This window comes from Somniosus microcephalus, chromosome 4, assembly GCF_052327205.1.
Source record: "Somniosus microcephalus isolate GS21.2 chromosome 4, FLI_Smic_1.0, whole genome shotgun sequence".
Taxonomy (NCBI): Eukaryota; Metazoa; Chordata; class Chondrichthyes; order Squaliformes; family Somniosidae; genus Somniosus; species Somniosus microcephalus.
The window spans coordinates 28643646-28667019 of NC_140990.1; the positions used below are offsets into that span (position 1 = coordinate 28643646).

General features: G+C 52.1%; 2 protein-coding genes across 2 annotated transcripts in view; one reads left to right on the top strand and one right to left on the bottom strand.

Annotated features, from left to right (window-relative positions):
• LOC147118479 (uncharacterized) overlaps positions 1 to 17905 on the bottom strand; it is a 76752-nt gene extending 58847 nt beyond the window's left edge. Inside the window, 1 exon segment of the mRNA XM_085983917.1 lies at positions 15659 to 17905. Coding sequence (XP_085840043.1) covers positions 15659 to 16495 — 837 coding nt within the window. The 5' untranslated portion in view covers positions 16496 to 17905.
• A 1325-nt stretch (positions 17906 to 19230) lies between these two features.
• On the top strand, positions 19231 to 21062 carry LOC147118481 (uncharacterized). Its single transcript, XM_085983918.1, has 2 exons — positions 19231 to 19280; positions 20198 to 21062. Exons 1-2 carry the CDS (start codon positions 19231 to 19233, stop codon positions 20805 to 20807), a joined length of 660 nt encoding a protein of 219 aa, XP_085840044.1. The 3' UTR covers positions 20808 to 21062.
• Positions 21063 to 23374: the final 2312 nt, after the last annotated feature.

Consider the following 23374-nt stretch of genomic DNA (forward strand, 5'->3'; position numbering starts at 1 on the left):
ACGATACAATCTGCCTTTTTGACTCTGGGAGCACGGAGAGCTTCATCCACCCCGACACGGTGCGACGTTGCTCTCTCCCAGTCCTGCCTGCGCACCAACGGATTTCTATGGCCTCCGAGTCCCAGTCGGCGGACATCGGCGGCTACTGCGTGGTGACACTCGTTGTAGACGGGACTGTGTACGATCATCTTAAACGTCTGGTCCTGCCCGACCTCTGCGCTGCCGTCCTGCTGGGGTTAGATTTTCAGTGCCATCTTAAAAGTGTTACGATGGCGTACGGTGGGCCCCTCCCCCCACTCACAGTCCACAGCCAGCAGCTCCCAAATTGCCTGCCGTGCACCAGGTGCAACCTCTCCACACTCAGAGTCACCCCCCCCCCACTGTTTGCTAACCTCACCCCCGACTGTAAGCCCATCGCCACAAAGAGCAGGCGATACAGTGCCGGGGACAGGGTTTTCATTAAAACCAAAGTGGAGCGGCTCCTGAAGGAAGGGATTATTGAGGGCAGCTCCAGCCCCTGGCGAGCCCAGGTTGTGGTCGTTAAGACCGGCGAGAAGCAGCACCTGGTCATCGACTACAGCCAGACAATGAATCGCTACACCCTGCTGGACGCCTACCCACTTCCCCGCATAGCTGATATGGTCAACCAGATCGCGCAGTACCGCGTCTTCTCGACCATTGACCTGAAATCAGTGTACCACCAGCTCCCTATCCGCCCTGAGGACCGCCAGTATACTGCCTTTGAGGCAAACGTCCGCCTCTATCACTTCCTTAGGGTTCCCTTTGGCGTCACCAATGGGGTCTCTGTCTTCCAAAGGGAGATGGACCGGATGGTAGATCAAAATGCGTTGCAGGCCACTTTCCCATATCTGGACAATGTGACCATCTGCGGCCGTGACTTGCAGGACCATGACGCAAACCTTGAAAAATTCCTCCGCACCGCCCAACTCCTGAACCTGACATATAACAAGGAGAAGTGCATATTCCGCACAAACCGCCTCGCCATCCTTGGCTGTGTTGTGGAACACGGAGTCATCGGCCCCGACCCCGACCGGATGCGTCCCCTTATGGAACTCCCACTGCCCCACTGCCTCAAGGCCCTGAAGAGGTGCCTAGGGTTTTTCTCCTATTACGCCCAGTGGGTCCACTACTATGCGGACAAGGCCCGTCCGCTGATCAAGTCCACCTCTTTTCCCTTGACGGCAGAGGCCCGCTTAGCCTTCCACCATATCAAGGAGGACATTGCCAAAGGCACCATGCACGCAGTGGACGAATCCATCCCCTTCCAGGTGGAAAGCGACGCGTCCGACTTTGCCCTGGCCGCTACCCTCAATCAGGCAGGGAGACCCGTGGCCTTCTTTTCATGAACCCTCCAAGGCCCGGAGACCAGACACTCCGCTGTTGAGAAGGAGGCCCAGGCGATTGTGGAGGCTGTGCGTCATTGGAGGCACTACCTGGCCGGAAAACGATTTACCCTGCTCACTGACCAGCGTTCAGTTGCTTTCATGTTTAACAACAAGCAGAGGGGCAAAATCAAAAATGACAAGATCCTGAGGTGGAGAATCGAACTTTCCACCTACAATTACGAGATCTTGTACCGGCCCGGGAAGCTCAATGAACCCCCGGATGCGCTATCGCGTGGCACCTGCGCCAGCGCGCAGATCGATAGACTGCGGGCCCTCCACAATGACCTCTGCCACCCGGTCACCAGGTTCTTCCACTTCATCAAGGCCCGCAACCTGCCTTACTCTATTGAGGAGGTCAGGACCATGACCAGGAACTGACAAGTCTGCGCTGAGTGCAAACCGCACTTTTATAGACCAGACAGGGCCCACCTGATAAAAGCCACTCACCCCTTCGAGCGCCTGAGCATTGATTTTAAAGGGCCTCTCCCCTCCTCTGACCGCAATGTGTACTTCCTCAATATTATTGATGAGTACTCCCATTTCCCGTTCGCCATCCCCTGCCGGGACATGACCAGTGCCACGGTCATTAAATGTCTGAATGACCTCTTCACCCTGTTCGGTTTCCCCAGCTATATCCATAGCGACCGGGGCTCATCGTTTATGAGCGATGAACTCCGTCAGTACCTGCTAACTAGGGGTATTGCCACAAGCAGGACCACCAGTTACAACCCCCGGGGGAACGGACAGGTGGAAAGAGAAAATGCGACAGTTTGGAAGGCCGCCCTGCTAGCCTTAAAGTCTAGGGGCCTTCCAACCTCCCGCTGGCAGGGTGTGCTCCCCGATGCGGTCCACTCTATTCAGTCACTGCTCTGCACTGCCACTAACGCCACCCCTCATGAGAAAATGTTTGTCTTCCCAAGGAAGTCCGCATCGGGGACATCGCTACCGCCATGGCTGACGTCCCCAGGGCCGGTCCTACTGAGAAGACACGTGAGGACCCATAAAATGGACCCCCTGGTCGAGAGGGTCGACCTCCCCCATGCCAACCCCCAGTATGCTTACATTGCATACCCGGACGGGCGGGAGGACACAGTCTCCATAAGAGACCTTGCACCCTCGGGGGCCGCAGTAACCCACTACTCACTACCACCACCCCCCACGATCCGATATCCAGCCCCAGCAGACGGCAGGCCTAGGCCCCGCGACCCGCTCGACATCTACGAGGATGACACGCCTGTGCCACAGCCTACGCAGGACTCGACGCCGGAAGCTCCACTACCCTCGCCGTCGCCACGCCGATCACAGCGGCAGACAAGACCTCCGGAGAGACTCCAATACACTAACTTTTAATACACTTCACCCCGCCGGACTCAATTTGAAACAAGGGGTGAATGTGGTAAACCACTGTTTGTATTCCACTGTGTACATGCCTGGACATGCCTCGGCTGACTCCTCCCACAAGTCCTAGTATAAAGGTGACTGCTCCCCAGCCCTTTGTATTCTGGACCGGTCGACCACTCGAGGCAGACCTTCATTCTTTTGTTAATAAAAGCCTTTAGTTACTCTCTTAACTCTCAGTCTTTTATGAGTAATTGATAGTGCATCAATCTGAAATTGTTGAACACAGTGTTGAGTCTGGAAGGCTGTAGAGTGCCTAATAGAAAGATGAGGTGTTGTTCCTCAAGCTTATGTTGAGCTTCATTGGAACAGTCTAGGAGGCAGAGGACGGAGAGTTCACCGTTATAGTGGGGCGGAGAATTAACCCTTCTCTATGTTGTGTGTTTTTTTGGGTAAAGGTAGAGTGCCTCTGCTTGCCTGTGGGAGTGAGGTAATTTTTTAAAGAGACAGTGTGTGGGAAGTGATTCACTCAGTCATGCCCCAATGTTTGCACATTGATAGACCAGCTGATTCACACTGGTGATGGATCTTTTAAATGTCTGGACTGTGAGAAGAGCTTCAAAAGCAAAATCAATCTGCAGACACACCAACGCACTCACACAGGGGACAGGCTGTTCACCTGCTCCGTGTGTGGGAAATAAATTACTCATTCATCCAACCTGCTGAAACACCAGCGAGTTCACATGTGACGGCAGGGGTTGGAAGTTGCTGTTATTGTTGCTCTTAATCAAATCTCGGACTGAACCGTGTTCATTCTGGCAGTTGAGGTATGTTTCTGCTGATATTAATAACACCTATAACTGGGCTGGAGTTTAATATTCTGGGTATATATCAAATTAATCAAAGGGTGAAGGGTCAGGTAAAAATTCTGCTGATTGTGTTTGCCTTCAATGGAGTTTATTTTTACTTTTTCCAAACACTTCACATTTTAAAGGGTTTTCTTCAAATACTGACAATGACCACAATGCAGCTAATATCAGACACACCGATAAATGGAAAGTTTCTCCTTCTCCACGGTTTCGAACCCTGACATAATTTTGAAGACCTCTAACAGGTCTCCTCTTAGTCTTCTCTTTACCAGAGTAAAGAGCCCCAGCTTGCTCAATCTTGTTTGCTATTTGCATCCTCTCTGGTGACACCTTTGTAAATCTATTCTGCACTTTCTTCAGCGCTTCAATATCCTGTTATATGGAGACCAGAACTGCCCACAGTACTACAAGTGTTGTCTAACCAAGGTTCTATATAAATCTAACATTACCTCCCTGCATTGTTATTATATTCCTCTAGAAATGAACCCCAGTATTTTCTTTCCACGATTTATGGCCTTATCAACTTGCGTTACTACTTTTAGTAATTTATGTGTGTGTATTTCCAGATTTCTTTGCTACTTTACTCCATTTAGATTCTTACCTTCTTATGAATAGGTGGCCTCCTTATTCCTCCCACCAAAATGAACCACCTCACATTTCACTATATTGAATTTTATTTCCCATTTATCTGCACAGTCTGCAAGCCTGTTTATGTATTCCTGTATTTCTGCGCAGTCAAAATTATTAGCTATATATCACCCAATTTGGCATCATCTTGAAATTGCAACAATATGCCTCCAATTTCTGAGTCCAGTTTATGGTAAACAAATATTTACAATTGGGGCTTTCCACAGTGGGGAGTTTACCCAGAATCCCCCGCGCGGCAGAATGTGCCACATCAATGACCACAGGAGCTCAGTGCGCAGGCGCAAGACTGGGCTGTGCTCTGAGCATGCACAGTGCCAGTGGAGGCTTTAGAAACATAGAAGATAGGAGCAGGAGTAGGCCATTCGGCCCTTCGAGCCTGCTCCGCCATTCAATGAGATCATGGCTGATCATTCAAATTCAGTACCCTGTCCCTGCCTTCTCCCGATATACCTTGATCCCTTTAGCCTTAAGAAATATATCCAACTCTATCTTGAATATATTTAATGAACTGGCCTCCACTGCCCCCTGTGGCAGAGAATTCCACAGGTTCACCACTCTCTGGGTGAAGAAATTCCTCCTCATCTCTGTCCTAAATGGCATACCCCTTATCCTTAGACTATGACCCCTGGTTCTGGACTCCCCCACCATCGGGAACATCCTTCCTGCATCTAGTCTGTCCAGTCCTGACAGAATTTTATAGGTTTCGATCAGATCCCCTCTCAATCTTCTAAACTCCAGTGAGTATAAGCCCAATCGACACAATCTCTCCTCATACGTCATTCCTGCCATCCCAGGTATCAGCCTGGTGAATCTTCGCTGCACTCCTTCCATGGCAAGAAACGTCCTTCCTCAGGTAAGGTGACCAAAACTGCACACAATACTCAAGGTGTGGTCTCACCAAGGCCCTGTACAACTGTAGCAAGACATCCTTGTTCCTGTACTCGAACCCTCTTGCTACGAAGGCCAACATACCATTTGCCTTCTTAACCGCCTGCTGCACCTGCATGCTTACCTTCAGCGACTGGTGCACAATAACACCCAGGTCTCTTTGCACTTCCCCTTCTCCCAATCTATTGCCATGCAAATAATAATCTGCCTTCCTGTTTTTGCCACCAAAGTGGATAACCTCACATTTATCCACATTATAGTGCATTTGCCATGTTTCTGCCCAATCACCCAACCTGTCCAAATCGTACTGGAGTTTCACGACATCCTCCTCACAGCTTACCCTCCAACCCAGCTTTGTGTCATCTGCTAATTTGGAGATATTACATCCAATTCCCTCGTCCAGATCATTAATATATATTGTGAACAGCTGGGGTCCAAGGACCGATCCTTGCGGTACCCCACTAGTCACTGCCTGCCACTCGGAAAACGACCCGTTTATTCCAACTCTTTGCTTTCTGTCCGCCAACCAGTTCTCTATCCAAGTCAATACCTTGCCCCCAATCCCTTGTGCCTTAATTTTGCACGCTAATCTCTTATGTGGGACCTTATTGAAAGCCTTCTGAAAGTCCAAATACACCACATCCACTGGTTCTCCCTTATCTATTTATCAGTTATATCCTCAAAAAATTCCAGTAGATTAGTCAAGCATGATTTACCTTTTGTAAATCCATGTTGACTTTGTCCGATCCTGTCACTGCTTTCCAAGTGCTCTGCTATCACATGATTTATAATAGACTCTAGCATTTTCCCCACTACCGATGTCAGGCTTACTGGTCTATAATTCCCTGCTTTTTCTCTACCACCTTTTTTGAATAGTGCGGTAACATTAGCTACCCTCCAATCCATGGGTACTGTTCCAGAGTCTATCGAGTTCTGGAAGATGACCAGCAATGCATCTACTATCTCTAGGGACACTTCCTTAAGTACCCTGGGATGTAGACCATCAGGCCCTGGGGATTTATCGGCCTTCAATCCCATCAATTTTCCTAACACCATTTCCCTACAGATACTGATTTCTTTCAGTTCCTCCCTCTCATTAGATGCTATGTTCCCCGGCATCTCTGGGAGGTTATTTGTGTCCTCCTTTGTGAAGACAGAACCGAAGTATGTATTTAGTTGGTCTGCCATTTCCTTGTTTCCCATTATAAATTCCCCTGATTCTGACTGTAAGGGACCTACGCTTGACTTCACCAATCTTTTTCTCTTCACATATCTATAAAAGCTTTTACAGTCAGTTTTTATGCTCCCTGAAAGCTTACTCTCATATTCTATTTTCCCTTTCTTAATTAATCCCATTGTCCTCCTTTGTTGACTCCTAAACTGCTCCCAATCCTCAGGATTATTGCTTTTTCTGGCCAATTTATATGTCCTCTCCTTGGATCTTATGCTATCCCTAATTTCCCTTGTTAGCCATGGTTGAGTCACCTTTTTTGTTTTATTTTTATGCCAAACTGGGATGAACAAATTCTGTAGCTCATCCATTTGGTCTTTGAATGTTTGCCATTGCCTATCCACCGTCAATCCTTTGAGTGCCATTCCCCAACAATCCTACCCAACTCGCTCCTCAGACCATCGTAGTTTCCTTTATTTAAATTCAGGACCCTAGTCTCTGAGTCAACTACTTCATTCTCCATCTTAATGAAGAATTCGATCATATTATGATCGCTCTGACTCAAGGGGCCTCGTACAACAAGATTGCTAATTAATCCTTTCTCGTTACATAATAACCAGTCTAAGATGGCCTGATCTCTGGTTGGTTCCTCGACATATTGGTCCAGGAAGCCATCCCGTAAACACTCCAGGAATTCCTCCTCCACAGTATTGTTGCTAATTTGGTTGGCCCAATCTATATGTAGATTAAAGTCACCCATGATGACTGCTGTGCCCTTATTGCACGCTTCTTTAATTTCCCTTTTAATGCCATCCCCAACCTCTGCCTTACTGTTTGGAGGTCTATATACCACTCCCACTAATGTTTTTTTCCCCTTGGTATTTCTCAATTCTACCCATACAGATTCCACGTCATCAGAGCTAATATCCTTCATTACAATTGTATTAATCCCTTCTTTAACCAGTAATGCTACCCCACCTCCCTTTCCTTTTTGCCTATCTTTCCTGAATATCGAATACCCCTGGATGTTGAGTTCCCAGTCTTGACCATCCTTGAGCCATGTTTCTGTAATACCAACCAAATCATATTCGTTTACCTCTATTTGCGCAGCCAATTCATCCACCTTATTACAAATGCTCCTCGCATTAAGACACAAAGCCTTCAGGCTTGTTTTTTTAACACTCTTAGACCTATTAGAATTATTATTTATTGTGGCCATGTTTGATTTAAACCATTGATTTCTCTGACTGCCACTTTTGTTTTTCCCCTTCCTATCTTTTGCTTTTGTCCCTGTTTTCCTTTCCTCTGTCTCCCTGCTCAGGTTTCCAACCCCCTGCCATTTTAGTTTAAACCCCCCCGAACAGTGCGAGCAAACCTCCCCGCAAGGATATTTGTCCCGCTCTGGTTCAGGTGCAACCCATCCGACTTGTACAAGTCCCACATTCCCCAGAAGCAGGCCCAGTGATCCAGGAAACTAAAACCCTCCCTCCTGCACCAACTCTTTAGCCATGCATTCATCTGCTCTATCCTCCTATTCCTAAACTCACCAGCACGTGGCACCGGGAGCAATCCAGAGATTACAACCTTTTGAGGTCCTACTCTTTAATCTGCTACCTAGCTCCCTAAATTCTTGCTGCAGGACCTCATCCCTCTTCCTACCCATGTCGTTGGTCCCAATGTGAACCACGACCTCTGCCTGTTCACCCTCCCCCTTCAGAATGCCCTGCAGCCGTTCAGTGACATCCTTGACCCTGGCACCAGGGAGGCAACAAACCATCCTGGAGTCACGTCTATGGCCACAGAAATGCCTATCTGTTCCCCTTACGATAGAATCCCCTACCACTATTGCTCTCCCACTCTTTTTCCTCCCTTCCTGAGCAGCAGAAGCACCCCTGGTGCCAGGAAGTTGGCTGCTGCTGCCTTCCTCTGGTAAGTCATCCCCCTCAACAGTATCCGAATTGGTATACCTGTTTGAAAGGGGGATGGCCACAGGGGTCCCCTGCACTACCTGCCTGTCTCTACTGCTCTGCCTGATGGTCACCCATTTCCCTTCTGCCTGTGCAGCCCTACCCTGCGGTGTGACCAACTCACTATACGTGTTATCCACGACCCTCTCAGCATCGTGAATGCTCCACAACCCATCCATCCGCAGCTCCAGCGCCTCAATACGGCCCATTAGTAGCTGCAGCTGGATGCATTTCTGGCACACTTGGTCATCAGGGACACCGGCAGCATCCCTGAATTCCCACATAGAGCAAGAGGAGCATTACATGGGGCTGGGCTCTCCTGGCATGACTTACCCCTTTAATTAATTTAAATTAATTCAATACAACCAGTTAAAGATATACTCTAGGGCGCTTATTTACCAACTGTCCCCACTACACCACAGAGACCCTAGAAAATATAAACTGCAGAATTTACGCTTGTAATGAAAAGGAGAAAGAAAGAAATACTCACCAACCAATCACTTACCTGCTTCCTGGTGACGTCACACTTGGATTACTTTTTACCTCTCTCCCCTGCTGTTGAATTGGTCGGGCCTCGTTCGCTGAATCAGCCGCCGCTGCCCAACTGCCGCCGGTTTTTGAAACTCCTCAGCTGCTCGCTCACATGTCCGCTCTGGTCGGGCCTCGTTCGCTGAATCAGCCGCCGCTCCCCAACTGCCGCCGGTTTTTGAAACTCCTCAGCTGCTCACTCGCATGTCCGCTCTGGTCGGGCCTCGGTTCGCTGAATCAGCCGCCGCTCCCCAACTGCCGCCGGTTTTTGAAACTCCTCAGCTGCTCGCTCGCAGGTCCGCTCTGGTCGGGCTCATTCTCATCCTCCAGCCGTACAACCCAAGAGACCCCTGCGCTCCTCCAACTCTGGCCTCTTGTGCAACCCCCACGTCCTTTACTCCACCATTGGTGGCCATTCCTTCAATTGCCTAGGCCTTAAGATTTTTGGCCAAGCTTTTAGTCACCAATTCTAATGTCTCCTTCTTTGGCTCAGTGTCAATTTTTGACTGATTCCACTGTTGCGAACCGCCTTGGAATATTTTACTATGTTAAAGGAGCTATGTAAATGCAAGTTGTTGATGCTGTGCTACTTTAGGCCTCAACTTTGCCAGACAGAATCAGCCAGGGATGGTGGCTGTGATGCTCGCCATGGTAGAAATGCTGGCAGCTCACTGTATAGGCTCACAAGCTCAGAATTACCATTTGACAAAGTACTGGAGGGAAAACAGTGACGGGGCTCAACTCCACCATTACGCAGCACCTTCAGGAGAGAAAGGGAGAAAATTCAGAGCCTGCGATGAATCTGGATTTCAAACAGCGAGTGTGTGGGACGGGGAGAGGGTGTGGGACGGGGGAGAGTGTGTGGGACGGGGGAGAGTGTGTGGGACGGGGGAGGGTGTGTGGGACGGGGGAGGGTGTGTGGGACGGGGGAGGGTGTGTGGGACGGGGGAGAGTGTGTGGGACGGGGGAGAGTGTGTGGGACGGGGGAGAGTGTGGGGGGCGGGGGAGAGTGTGGGGGGCGGGGGAGAGTGAGTGGGACGGGGGAGAGTCTGTGGGACGGGGGAGAGTGTGTGGGACGGGGGAGAGTGTGGAGGGCGGGGGAGAGTGTGGAGGGCGGGGGAGAGTGTGTGGGATGGGGGAGAGTGTGGGACGGGGGAGAGTGTGTGGGACGGGGGAGAGTGTGTGGGACGGGGGAGAGTGTGTGGGACGGGGAGAGTGTGGGGGGCGGGGGAGAGTGTGTGGGATGGGGGAGAGTGTGTGGGACGGGGGAGAGTGTGTGGGACGGGGGAGAGTGTGGGAGGCGGGGGAGGGTGTGTGGGACGGGGGAGGGTGTGTGGGACGGGGGAGGGTGTGTGGGACGGGGGAGGGTGTGTGGGACGGGGGAGGGTGTGTGGGACGGGGGAGGGTGTGTGGGACGGGGGAGAGTATGTGGGACGGGGGAGGTTGTGTGGGACGGGGGAGGGTGAGTGGGACGGGGGAGAGTGCGTGGGACGGGGAGAGTGCGTGGGACGGGGGAGAGTGCGTGGGACGGGGGAGAGTGCGTGGGACGGGGGAGGGTGTGTGGGACGGGGGAGGGTGTGTGGGACGGGAGAGGGTGTGTGGGACGGGGGAGAGTGTGTGGGACAGGGGAGGGAGTGTGGGACGGGGAGAGGGTGTGTGGGACGGGGGAGGGTGTGTGGGACGGGGGAGGGTGTGTGGGACGGGGGAGGGTGTGGGGGAGGGTGTGGGGGACGGGGGAGGGTGTGTGGGACGGGGGAGGGTGTGGGGGAGGGTGTGGGGGACGGGGGAGGGTGTGTGGGACGGGGGAGGGTGTGGGGGACGGGGGAGGGTGTGGGGGAGGGTGTGGGTGACGGGGGAGGGTGTGTGGGACGAGGGAGAGTGTGGGGGACGGGGAGGGTGTGGGGGATGGGGGAGGGTGCAGGGGACGGGGGGAGGGTGCGGGGGACGGGGGTGAGGGTGTGGGACGGGGAGGGTGTGGGGGACGGGGGAGGGTGTGGGGAGGGTGTGGGGGACGGGGGAGGGTGTGGGGGAGGGTGTGTGGGACGGGGGAGGGTGTGGGGGACGGGGAAGGGTGTGGGGGACGGGGGAGAGTGTGTGGGACGGGGGAGGGTGTGGGGGACGGGGGGGAGGGTGCGGGGGACGGGGGGGAGGGTGCGGGGGACGGGGGGAGAGTGCGGGGGACGGGGGGAGAGTGCGGGGGACGGGGGAGAGTGCGGGGGATGGAGGGAGAGTGTGGGGGACGGGGGGGAGGGTGTGGGGGACGGGGGGAGGGTTTGGGGGACGGGGGAGGGTTTGGGGGACGGGGGGAGGGTGTGGGGGACGGGGGGGAGAGTGTGTGGGACGGGGGAGGGTGTGGGGGACGGGGGGGAGAGTGTGCGGGACGGGGGGGGAGAGTGTGGGACGGGGGAGAGTGTGTGGGACGGGGGAGAGTGTGCGGGACGGGGGAGAGTGTGAGGGACGGGGGAGAGTGTGCGGGACGGGGGAGAGTGTGCGGGACGGGGGAGAGTGTGAGGGACGGGAGAGAGTGTGCGGGACGGGGGAGAGTGTGCGGGACGGGGGAGAGTGTGAGGGACGGGGGAGAGTGTGCGGGCGGGGGAGAGTGTGCAGGACAGGGGAGAGTGTGCGGGACGGGGGAGAGTTTGCGGGACGGGGGAGAGTGTGCGGGACGGGGGAGGGTGTGCGGGACGGGGGAGAGTGTGCGGGACAGGGGAGAGTGTGCGGGACGGGGGAGAGTTTGCGGGACGGGGAGAGTGTGTGGGACGGAGGAGAGTGTGTGGGACGGGGGAGAGTGTGCGGGACGGGGGAGAGTGTGCGGGACGGGGGAGGGTGTGTGGGACGGGGGAGAGTGTGCGGGACGGGGGATTTACAGCTTAGGAGGTGCAAGAGAGGAAAGAATGTTCCTGAGAAACTAGAACTGTCTGTTGAGAATTTCAATCCTGTACTTCCAGAGATGACATTTGTAAGTTATGACGACAGGTTGCACAGACTGGGCTTGTATTCCCTTGAACATAGAAGATTACGGGGTGATCTAATTGAGGTGTTTAAGATGATTAAAGGAGGTGACAGGGTAGACAGAGAGAAACTATTTCCTCTGGTCAGGGAGTCCACACCAAGGGGACACAACCTTGATTTAGACCCAGGCCATTCAGGAGTGATGTCAGGAAGCACAACTTCACACAAATGCTGAGAGGCTGTTTCCTCTGGCTGGAGGGTCTAGGACCAGGGGTCACAGTCTCAGGATAAGGGGTCGGCCATTTAGGACTGAGATGAGGCATGTGACTCTTTGGAATTCTCTACCCAGAGGGCTGTGGGTGCTCAGTCATTGAGAATATTCAAGACTGAGATCGAATTTGGACACTAAAGGAATCGAGGGATATGGGGATAGGGCGGGAAAGAGCAGGCTGCAGGGGCCCTATAGCCGACTCCTGCTCCTATTTCTTATATTCATAAAGGGTCGCGGAAATCTGGAATTCTCTCCCCCAAATGCTGCTGAGGTTGGGGACCAAATGAAAATTTCAAAACTGTGTGTGTGAGATTTTTGTTAGGCGAGGATAGTCAGGGTTACAGAATGAAGGTGGGAAGATGGAGTTAGGATACAGATCAGCTATGACCACATTGAATGACGGAACAGGCTCGAGGGGCTGAATGACTGACTCCTGTTCCTATGTTCCTACTTACTGTGATGAATTTCGTAAACAGCTTTTACCGGGAATTAGACGGGGAGGATACACAGAAAGGATTATACTTGGGCCTCTCCTATTACTATGACTCAGTCGCACTGGGCGGTGCCTTTACCCACTGAGCCATTGGGAAGAGGGTCCAGTGACCCTGCTGGAAAACGCACGTGTGAGGCCTCAGGTGAGGACAGTGGAACAGCCTGTCGACACTCACTGTCGAGGTTCACACATGGAGATTGGGCACATAGGTCACATATTGGAGAGAAACTGGTTAGTGTCGAATTGAACCCAGCCAGAGTCAGCACTTTCAGGGGAGGAGAGGGAGGGGAACCAGTGAGTGTAGGACTGAACCCAGCCAGAGTCAGTACCTTCAGGGGAGGAGAGGGAGGGGAACCAATGAATGTAGAACTGAACCCAGCCAGAGTCAACACCTTCAGGGGAGGAGAGGGGAACCAGTGAGTGTAGGACTGAACCCAGCCAGAGTCAGCACCTTCAGGGGAGGAGAGGGGAACCAGTGAGTGTAGAACTGAACCCAGCCAGAGTCAACACCTTCAGGGGAGGAGAGGGAGGGGAACCAGTGAGTGTAGGACTGAACCCAGCCAGAGTCAACACCTTCAGGGGAGGAGAGGGAGGGGAACCAGTGAGTGTAGGACTGAACCCCGCCAGAGTCAGCACCTTCAGGGGAGGAGAGAGAGGGGAACCAGTGAGTGTAGAACTGAACCCAGCCAGAGTCAGCACCTTCAGGGGAGGAGAGGGAGTGGAACCAATGAGTGTAGAACTGAACCCAGCCAGAGTCAGCACCTTCAGGGGAGGAGAGAGAGGGGAACCAGTGACTGTAGAACTGAACCCAGCCAGAGTCAGTACCTTCAGGGGAGGAGAGAGAGGGGAACCAGTGAGTGTAGAACTGAACCCAGCCAGAGTCAGCACCTTCAGGGGAGGAGAGGGAGGGGAACCAGTGAGTGTAGAACTGAACCCAGCCAGAGTCAGCACCTTCAGGGGAGGAGAGAGAGGGGAACCAGTGAGTGTAGAACTGAACCCAGCCAGAGTCAGCACCTTCAGGGGAGGAGAGGGAGGGGAACCAGTGAGTGTAGAACTGAACCCAGCCAGAGTCAGCACCTTCAGGGGAGGAGAGGGAGTGGAACCAATGAGTGTAGAACTGAACCCAGCCAGAGTCAGCACCTTCAGGGGAGGAGAGAGAGGGAAACCAGTGAGTGTAGAACTGAACCCAGCCAGAGTCAGCACCTTCAGGGGAGGAGAGAGAGGGGAACCAGTGAGTGTAGAACTGAACCCAGCCAGAGTCAGCACCTTCAGGGGAGGAGAGAGAGGGGAACCAGTGAGTGTAGAACTGAACCCAGCCAGAGTCAGCACCTTCAGGGGAGGAGAGGGAGGGGAACCAGTGAGTGTAGAACTGAACCCAGCCAGAGTCAGCACCTTCAGAGGAGGAGAGGGAGGGGAACCAATGAGTGTAAATGGAAAGGTCGCAACAAACTTCCCTTAACTCCAACCCTCTGATTTCTGTTTTGTAGCCATCTTTCCATCCATTCTGCTGCCTGGCCCTTCACTCCACACGGCCTGACCTGGGTCATCTTGTAGATCTTACAGACTGTTTATGGATAGCAAGCTGGTCACAAAACAGAAAACAGAGAGTAGGGGTTGGGAGTAGCTACTCAGACTGGCAAAAGGTGGGAAGTGGTGTTCCACAGGGCTCGGTGCTGGGACCACTGTTGTTCATAATCGATTTGGACTCGGGAATCAGAAGAACAATTTCAAAGTTTGTCGATAACACCGAATTGGGAGGTAGAGTTAATACTGAGGTAGACAAAATGCAAGAAGATATTAATAAATTTCAGAATGGGCGTGTAATTGGCAAATGAATGTCACTATAGATCAGTGTGAGGTGGTGTGTTTTGGTGGGAAGAATAAGGAGGCCACTCACTCCTTGGACAAGGGGGTGAAATTGGGTTGCTTTGCACCTCCTGCGACATTCAGCGGGAGGTTAGCGGCGGCGATAGCCGGTAGCACCCCGCGGCACTGCATCGCCGGCAATGACATCATCGCCAGGTGCAGTACCCCGGCTGCAACCTTGGGTTGCGACCCCTGACCTATCGCCGGACGATATGTCCGACAGGGTCAAGGGTCGTTCTTGCAGCCGCGGCGGCGCCACTTAAAGGGTAGGTGTCGGGCGGCAACTTTTTATTTTGGCTGACTGCCAGCACCTGCCCCCTTCCCCTTCTTCGGGGTGTCGGCCGCGATCGCTCAGCCCGGTGCTCCTCTTGATCCGACACCCCGCTCCCCGGTGGTCCAGCAGTGCCCCAGTGTGTGCAATGCTAGGCCCCTCCCCTTTAATCAGGGAGGGAGGTCTGCTATGACACGGTGCTATGTGCCGACGGGCATGGCGCCGCTGCATGAAGCGCCGTGAAATTCACTGGTAGCGCCCCACGAGGGAGGGGAGCGCTTCCAGTAGCGCCCCACCTCCTGCCTGGGGTGCTACCACTGGATTTAATACGCAGAGATGATAACTTTTTCGGGGGGCTAAAATTAGCCCCGGCGACGTTAGTGGCCCAAAGTGGGTGCCAACGAATTCCCCCACGAGTCTAAATGGGCTGGAGGAGCAGAGGGATCCAGGGATACAGGTACACAAATCACTAAAAGTAACGACACACGTTAATAATGCCATTTTAAAAAAAAGCACTGGGGTACATTCCTAAAGGAGCCTCCTGTTCCATGCCTAGGAGCTCTGAACCATGGCAGACAGCGGCTGGAACACGTTTCTCACAGGCCTCGAGATTAATCCACACGGCAACTTTGCCGTCAGTGAAGAGAGACGAGAAAGACCAAAGTGCCGTTTGCCCCTCTCAGTGTGGCCCTGAAGGACTGTGTCCAGGCTGAAGTTCTGTTCCTGCCGTACGATCCTCCCCCAGATTGTCCTTTCTGAGCTCCAGCCAGGTGATGCTAAACAGTCAGGTGGGAAAGAAGAAAATCTACAAAAATATGTTTAAAACAAAGCTGATTTATTTGACATATATCCAGAATATTAAACTCCAGCCCAGTTTTGGGGTCATTAACATCAGCAGAAACAAAGGCAAACTGTCAGAATGAACATGGTTCAGTCCTGGATGTGATGAACAGCAGCAATAACAGCAGAATCCAAGCCCTGCAGTCACTTGTGAACTCGCTGGTGTGTCAGTAGGTGAGATGACTGAGTGAATCCCTTCCCACACACGGAGCAGGTGAACTGCCTCTCCCCAGTGTGAACTCGCTGGTGTGTCCGCACGTTGCATGATAGACTGAATCGCTTCCCACACACGGAGCAGGTGAACGGCCTCTCCCCAGTGTGAACTCGCTGGTGTTTCAGCAGGTCGGATGACTGAATGAATCCCATCCCACACACTGAGCAGGTGAACGTCCTCTCCCCGGTGTGAACCCGCTGGTGTCTCAGCAGTTGGGATGACCGAGTGAATCCCATCCCACACACTGAGCAGGTGAACGGTCTCCCCCCGGTATGAACTCGCTTGTGTGTCAGCAGGTTGGATGACTGAGTGAATCCCTTCCCACACACGGAGCAGATGAATGGCCTCTCCCCAGTGTGAACTCGCTGGTGTGTCAGCAGGTTGGATGACAGAGTGAATCCCTTCCCACACATGGAGCAGGTGAACGACCTCTCCCCAGTGTGAACTCGCTGGTGTGTCAGCAGGTTGGATGAATTTGTGAATCTGTTCCCACACACTGAGCAGGTGAACGGCCTCTCCCCGGTGTGAGTGCGTTGGTGCTTCATCAGATGCTTTCTGCTTTTAAAGCTCTTCTCACAGTCAGAACATCTAAATGGTCTCTTATTAGAGTGAATAAGTTGGTGTGCAGTGAGGCTGGAGGAGATAGTGAATCCCTTCCCACACGTGGAGCAGGTGAACGGCCTCTCCCCGGTGTGACTGCGTCGATGAGTTTCCAGCCAGGACGGGTAATTGAATTCCTTCCCACAGTCCCCACATTTCCAGGGTTTCTCCATGGTGCAGGTGTCCTTGTGTCTCTCCAGGTTGGATGATCAGTTGAAGCCTCGTTCACACACAGAACACATGTACGGTTTCTCCCCGCTGTGAATGGTGTGATGTTTTTTCAGGCTGTGTAACTGGTTAAAGCTCTTTCCACAGTCAGTGCACTGGAATACTCTCACTTGGGTGTGTGTGTCCCACCGACAGAACAGACAAACATTTCTCCTTCCACATTCAAAGGCTGATGTTTTTACCTGTAAAAGCAGTTTACAAAAGTCATCACTAAGTTCAGGATTAAAATGCAGAACAGATAATTCCAGTTTCTCTGGAACATTCTTTCCTTTCTTATTACATAGAATTACATAGATTGTACAGCACAGAAACAGGCCAATCGGCCCAACTGGCCCATGCAGTGTTTATGCTCCACCCGAGCCTCCTCCCATCTCTCTTCATCTCACCCTATCAGCATCTGCTTCTATTCCTCTCTCTCATGTGTTTATCCAGCTTCCCCTTAAATGCATCCCTGCTCTTCGCCTCAACTACTCCCTGTGGCAGCAAGTTCCACATTCTCAGCACTCTCTGGGTGAAGTTTAATCTAAATAGGACTTTCCTGGGCAGCCAATCAGCACTGCTGCCTCTTTTGTGCATTTCCTGGTGAGGCTAAACAGTTGATATTTTCTGATCAAAAAGAGCTGAGCTCGGCAGCATTAGTCCTGTTTTGCCTCCTTTGGAGACCAGGTGTACGAGCAGAGTGAGCGCAGCCTTCACAGCAACCGCAATAAAATTGTTACAGTTGTGAAGGAACTTTGTGTCAGTGCACTGGACCACAAACAAAGTATGTGTGTCAATTATTGTCTGGTTGCACTACTGTGATATTTTAAAGGTGCTATATAAAGTTAAGTTGTTGTTGGTTGGAGTTTGCGGTGTGTAAATGCTGCCCTTCTCACAGCCTGTAAAAGGAGTTTACAAAAACAATCACTGTGAGTCCAGGATAGAAATTGACAAGATTCTCTCCTCCTGGTTCCTGGCCAAGGGGGCCGCGCATGCGCCCTGCTGCCCCCTGAGCCTCTCAAGATGGCGGCCGTTACCCCGGGCCTGTCACCGGGAGAAAGCCCCACAGCTGCCGCCCCGCTCGGGGCAAACGCCCGGCCCGGAGGCTCTTGTTCGGGGCAAACGCCCGGCCCGGAGGCTCTTGTTCGGGGCCTGAGGCCCACCCTGGGTGTTTGTGAAGCAGATAATGTTGAGTGTTTTAATAATGGGGTCTGGGGCTGCGCTCGGGGTGGGAGCAGCCCGCGTCCCCCCGGGGTTCATGAACCCGCTCCCTGAGCTCGGGGTGTGAGCGGCCCGCGTCCCCCCGGGGTTCATGAACCCGCTCCCTGAGCTCGAGGTGTGAGCGGCCCGCGTCCCCCCGGGGTTCATGAACCCGCTCCCTGAGCTCTCTCACCTGATGTGTCAGCGGCTGCTGCCAAGGTCCGCGCATGCTCGGCTCAAACTGCCCGGGTGATTGACGGGAACTTCCGACCAATAGGAAGAGCGGGGCGGGACTGGAGGACCGAGCGGGCGGCGGGTCCTCCAACCAATCGGAGTGCGTGAGGGGCGGGGCCTGACCTTTAAACCGGAACAACGGAAGGTGAGCTGAGCATGCGCGGATGGCGAGGCTGCAGCAGGTCAGAGGGAGGCGGGTTAATGAACCCCGAGGGGACGCGGGCTTCACACACCCGGAGAGCGGCCCCAGGCCCGATTATAAGAGCAGTGAACATTATCCGGCCCCCACTGGCGGGTTCCCGTTTCACTCCGGCCCGAATCTCAACGAAGTGCCAAACTCCGGGACAGACAGGAAGTGAGTCAGGGAGCGTCTGTAAATGGAGGAGAAATGGTGACTGGTCAGGGAGCGTCTGTAAATGGAGGAGAAATGGTGACTCGTCAGGGAGCGTCTGTAAATGGAGGAGAAATGGTGACTGGACAGGGAGCGTCTGTAAATGGAGGAGAAATGGTGACTGGTCAGGGAGCGTCTGTAAATGGAGGAGAAATGGTGACTGGTCAGGGAGCGTCTGTAAATGGAGGAGAAATGGTGATTGGTCAGGAAGCGTCTGTAAATGGAGGAGAAATGGTGACTGGTCAGGGAACGTCTGTAAATGGAGGAGAAATGGTGACTGGTCAGGGAGCGTCTGTAAATGGAGGAGAGCGTCTGTAAATGGAGGAGAAATGGTGACTGGTCAGGGAACATCTGTAAATGAAGGAGAAATGGAGACTGGTCAGGGAGCGTCTGTAAATGGAGGAGAAATGGAGAGTGGTCAGGGAGTGTCTGTAAATGGAGGAGAAATGGTGACTGGTCAGGGAGCATCTGTAAATGGAGGAGAAATGGAGGCTGGTCAGGGAGCGTCTGGAAATGGTGACTGGTCAGAGCGTCTGTAACTGGAGGAGAAATTGTGACTGGTCAGGGAGCGTCTGTAAATGGAGTTGAAATGGTGACTGGTCAGGGAGCGTCTGTAAATGGAGGAGAAATCGTGACTGCTCAGGGAGCGTCTGTAAATGGAGGAGAAATAGTGACTGGTCAGGGAGAATCTCTAAATAAAGGATAAATTATTCCTTATTTTGGGGCTTGGTTTGTGTGAATAAATATATCACTAATTTCAATTGGACTCTTTTCCGTGCCCCAGCTGCTGTAAATACTGGCTGGAAAGGGGCCAGACTCTCAGGAGGCTCCACACCACTGGCGGCTTATGTGTCAGTGATCTCCCATCAGATTAATATGCGTCTGCTGTGTGTGTTTTTAACAAAGTGCCCGAAGCAGTTCATAAGGTGGGGAATCAGTGAGTGTAGAACTGAACCCAGTCAGAGTCAGCACCTTCAGGGGAGGAGAGGGAGTGCAACCAGTGAGTGTAGAACTGAACCCAGCCAGAGTCAGCACCTTCAGGGGAGGAGAGGGAGAGGAACCAGTGAGTGTAGAACTGAACCCAGCCAGAGTCAGCACTTTCAGGGGAGGAGAGGCAGTGCAACTAGTGAGTGTGGAACTGAACCCAGCCAGAGTCAGCATGTTCTGAAGAGAGAGAGGGGAACTAGTGAGTGTAGAACTGAACCCAGCCAGAGTCAGCACCTTCAGGGGAGGAGAGGGAGGGGAACCAGTGAGTGTAGAACTGCACCCAGCCAGAGTCAGCACCTTCAGGGGAGGGAGAGAAGTTGACCGAAAGGAAAAATGTTGGAGATGGTGCGATGGATTTGGATTTCAGCACAGGGAGGAGGGAGAGTGTGTGGGATGGGGATTTACAGCTTTAGGGGAACAAGAGAGGAAAGATGTTCCATAGAAACTAGAATTGTCTGTTCTGAATCTCTATCCTGTACTTACAGTGATGACTTTAGCAAACTCCTTTTACAGGGTATTAGAAGGGGAGGATTTGCAGACGGGAAACTCAAACCAATCATCAGGTCAAAATCTGACAGTCACTCGATTCATCTGGACCTGAATATCATCGGCCTTTGAATGTGGAAGGAGAAATGTTTGCCAGTTCTGTATGTGGGAAAAGATTTCAAACATCAGTGTGACTGGAAAAGCACCGGGATACACACATCCCAGTGAGAGTGTTCCAGTGCACTGACTGTGGAAAGAGCTTTAACCAGTTACACAGCCTGAAAAAACATTGCACCGTTCACAGCGGGGAGAAACCGTCCACGTGTTCTGTGTGTGGACGAGGCTTCAACTGATCATCCAACCTGGAGAGACACAAGGACACCCGCACCACGGAGAAACCGTGGAAATGTGGTGACTGTGGGAAGGGATTCAATTACCCGTCCCAGCTGGAAACTCATCGGCGCAGTCACACTGGGGAGAGGCCATTCACCTGCTCCGTATGTGAGAAGGGATTCACTAATTCATCTCACCTGCTGAGACACCAGCGAGTTCACACTGACGAGAGACCTTTTCAATGCTCCAACTGTGCGAACTGTTTTAAAAGCTCTGAGGAACTCATTCAACACCAGCGAGTTCACACTGACGATAAACCATTCAGTTGCTCTCACTGTGGGAAGAGATTCAAACTGTCATCCAATCTCATTGTACACCAACGCACTCACACTGGGGAGAGGCCATTCACTTGCTGTATGTGTGGGAAGAGATTCACTAAATCATACAACCTGCTGACACACCAGCGAGTTCACACTGGGGAGAGGCCGTTCACCTGCTCTTTGTGTGGGAAGGGATTCACTAAATCATCAAACCTGCTGACACACCAGCGAGTTCACACTGGGGAGAGGCCGTTCACCTGCTCCGTGTGTGGGAAGGGATTCACTCAGTCATCCCACTTGCTGACACACCAGCGAGTTCACATGTGACTGCAGGGGTTGGATTCTGCTGTTCTTGCTGCTGTTAATCACACCCAGGACTGAACCATATTTATTCTGACAGTTGGGGTTTGTTTCTGCTGATGTTAATAACCCTATAACTGGGCTGGAGTTTAATATTCTGGATATATAACTGATTGTGTTCTCCGGGCTGCAGTGTCTCTTTAAGGACCGCTGTCTGTGATCTTTTCCCTTAATTCAGGGACTCCCATCAGAAATTTGTTTACAATAAAATTAGACATTTTACTTCAACCCTTCAATAATCTTTGCTACAATTCAGTGTTTGAAAAGTTCCACTGATTAACATCTTCAATTAGAAAATGCTGATTGATCCTTGCTGACAATTCTTACTGACCTGCACATTACACACAATGGCACCTCCATTATCTACCAGAAAGAAGGGGAATGGGAATTGGTGGAGAATCGAGAGTCCCCAAATGTTGCCCCTCCCGTCTGGTACAGCAATCCCCTCGCCACGGGAAGGGAGACAAGTCCAATTCAATTAACAGGCTGAGTATCATCAACCCTTTGAATGTGGAAGGAGGAATGTTTGTCTGTTCTGTCTGTGGGAAAAGATTTCAAGCATCAATGTGACTGGAAAAGCACCGAGACACACACCCGAGTGAGTGTTCCAGTGCACTGACTGTGGAAAGAGCTTTAACCCGTTATAGAGCCTGAAAAAACATCGCACCGTTCACAGCGGGGAGAAACCGTACATGTTCTGTGTGTGGACGAGGTTTCAACTGGTCATCCAACCTGGAGAGACCCAAGGACACCCGCACCACGGAGAAACCGTGTATATGTTGGGTCTGCGGGAAGAAATTCATCGACGCACTCACACCGGGGAGATCCCGTTTAGCTGCTTTGTGTGTGGGAAGGGGTTCAATGGTTCTTCCCACCTGCTGAGACACCAGCGAGTTCACAAGTGACTGCGGGGGTTGGATTCTGCTGTTATTGCTGCTGTTAATCACATCCAGGACCGAACCGTGTTCATTCGGACAGTTGGGATTTGTTTCAGCTGATGTTAATAACCCCTATAACTGGGCTGGAGTTTAATCTGTATCAATGTCAAATAAATGAGCTTTGTTTCCCACACACGCAGTGTGTCGAGTCCTTGATATCTCGACAATAAGACGAGCTGATTGAGGACTTGTTACAAACTGAGTGGAATCCATCTGAGAACTGAGTTCCCACAACTTGTTAAAAGATGGATCTATAAAATGTCCAAGTCTGACGACAGAAAATTCTATTATATCACAGGGTCCACTTCAACCACCCAGGGCAGTGAGCCCCTGTAACATTGGATTTTAACCTATGGGAAATATTCTGATAATCTGTTATTGTCATGGGGCAAAGCAGCCTTGTTACTTTAACATCAGTTTAATCAAACTCAATGGACAATCCGATCTATAAAGGGAAACGTCTCCTTAAAGCTGACGGTGTCGGCAGTTCTGCAGCTCATTTCTCAGTGTGAGCGTGTCAGAATGAAAAGCTTTAACCACAGCCGATGTTTCACAAAGGGAGACCTCACCAGACCAAAGGCCATTGGTGGAGTTTAATGGGCTGTTTGTGTCACTGGGCTACAAGAGGCCATTTTTAACTGAAGGAAAACTGGTCACAGCAAACAGAGTTTAACAGACTGTCCCTGGTCCACTTGAACCCCCACCTTCTCTCTCTCTCACTATTTATGGGCACTGCTGCAGTAATTGCTCCTCTGACCTTTCCTCTCTTGTCCCTCCTACACCCCTAATACACGGCCTGACACAATCTCCCTCCCCCTACATCCTCACTGTGCTGGAATCCACACCAGTCTCTCCATCTGCGCCTTGTTCTCTCCCTGGATCCTAAAACTACTGAACTCAGTCTTCCCCTCCTGAAGTCTACAGGCTCTAAAACTGAAGCTTGGTGTCCCTGAGTCCCGACTCCTTGATTTTCCTCCCCTTCTCTCCTCCTCTTTCCCCCTTGGTTGTGTTCTACACTCTGGGCCTTGGGCCTTCCCCGGGGATTCTCAGTATGAACAGGTGGGATGTGTTTGGAGACAGGGTGTCCCGGCTCTCCACCTTTAAAGGGACAAGGAGACGACCAGCTGGGCTGAATGGCCCTGCTTTATGACATCACTGCAGTGCCTAGCAACTAGCCTCCCTGAGCCCTGCTCATTATGGGCTGGGTTTAGCTCAGTGCTGTTACAGGAAGGGAAACAGGAGCAGGATTCGCCCCGTGTGGAGCCCAGGATTAATGGGGAGAGGTACAGGATCAATTTATACCTTATTGAGTGAGAAATGTCATTGTCCCGGACACTCCCTGTCCCTCGGTATCTGTGTCGGGGAGCGGCTGATGGGTTTACTCTGTATCTAACCCGTGCTGTACCCGACTGGAGAGTGTTTGATGCTGACACTAGGGGCTCAGTTCCACGAGCATAACATTTAACCCAAAGATAATCTGATAAACCCATCAGCTTCTCCCCTGGACACAGGTCCTGAGGGACAGGGAGTGTCTCTGATATTTTGGTCAGTGCCGTTGATCAAGTTTAAGCACCTCGCTCACATCACCTTTCACCC

Excerpts from the sequence above, each read along its gene's own strand:
- LOC147118481 (XM_085983918.1), top strand. The coding sequence starts at position 19,231 with ATGCGTCTGCTGTGTGTGTTTTTAACAAAGTGCCCGAAGCAGTTCATA. Across the intron at positions 19,281-20,197 it reads TGCCCGAAGCAGTTCATAAG|ACACAAGGACACCCGCACCA; the intron begins GTGGGGAATCAG and ends CAACCTGGAGAG.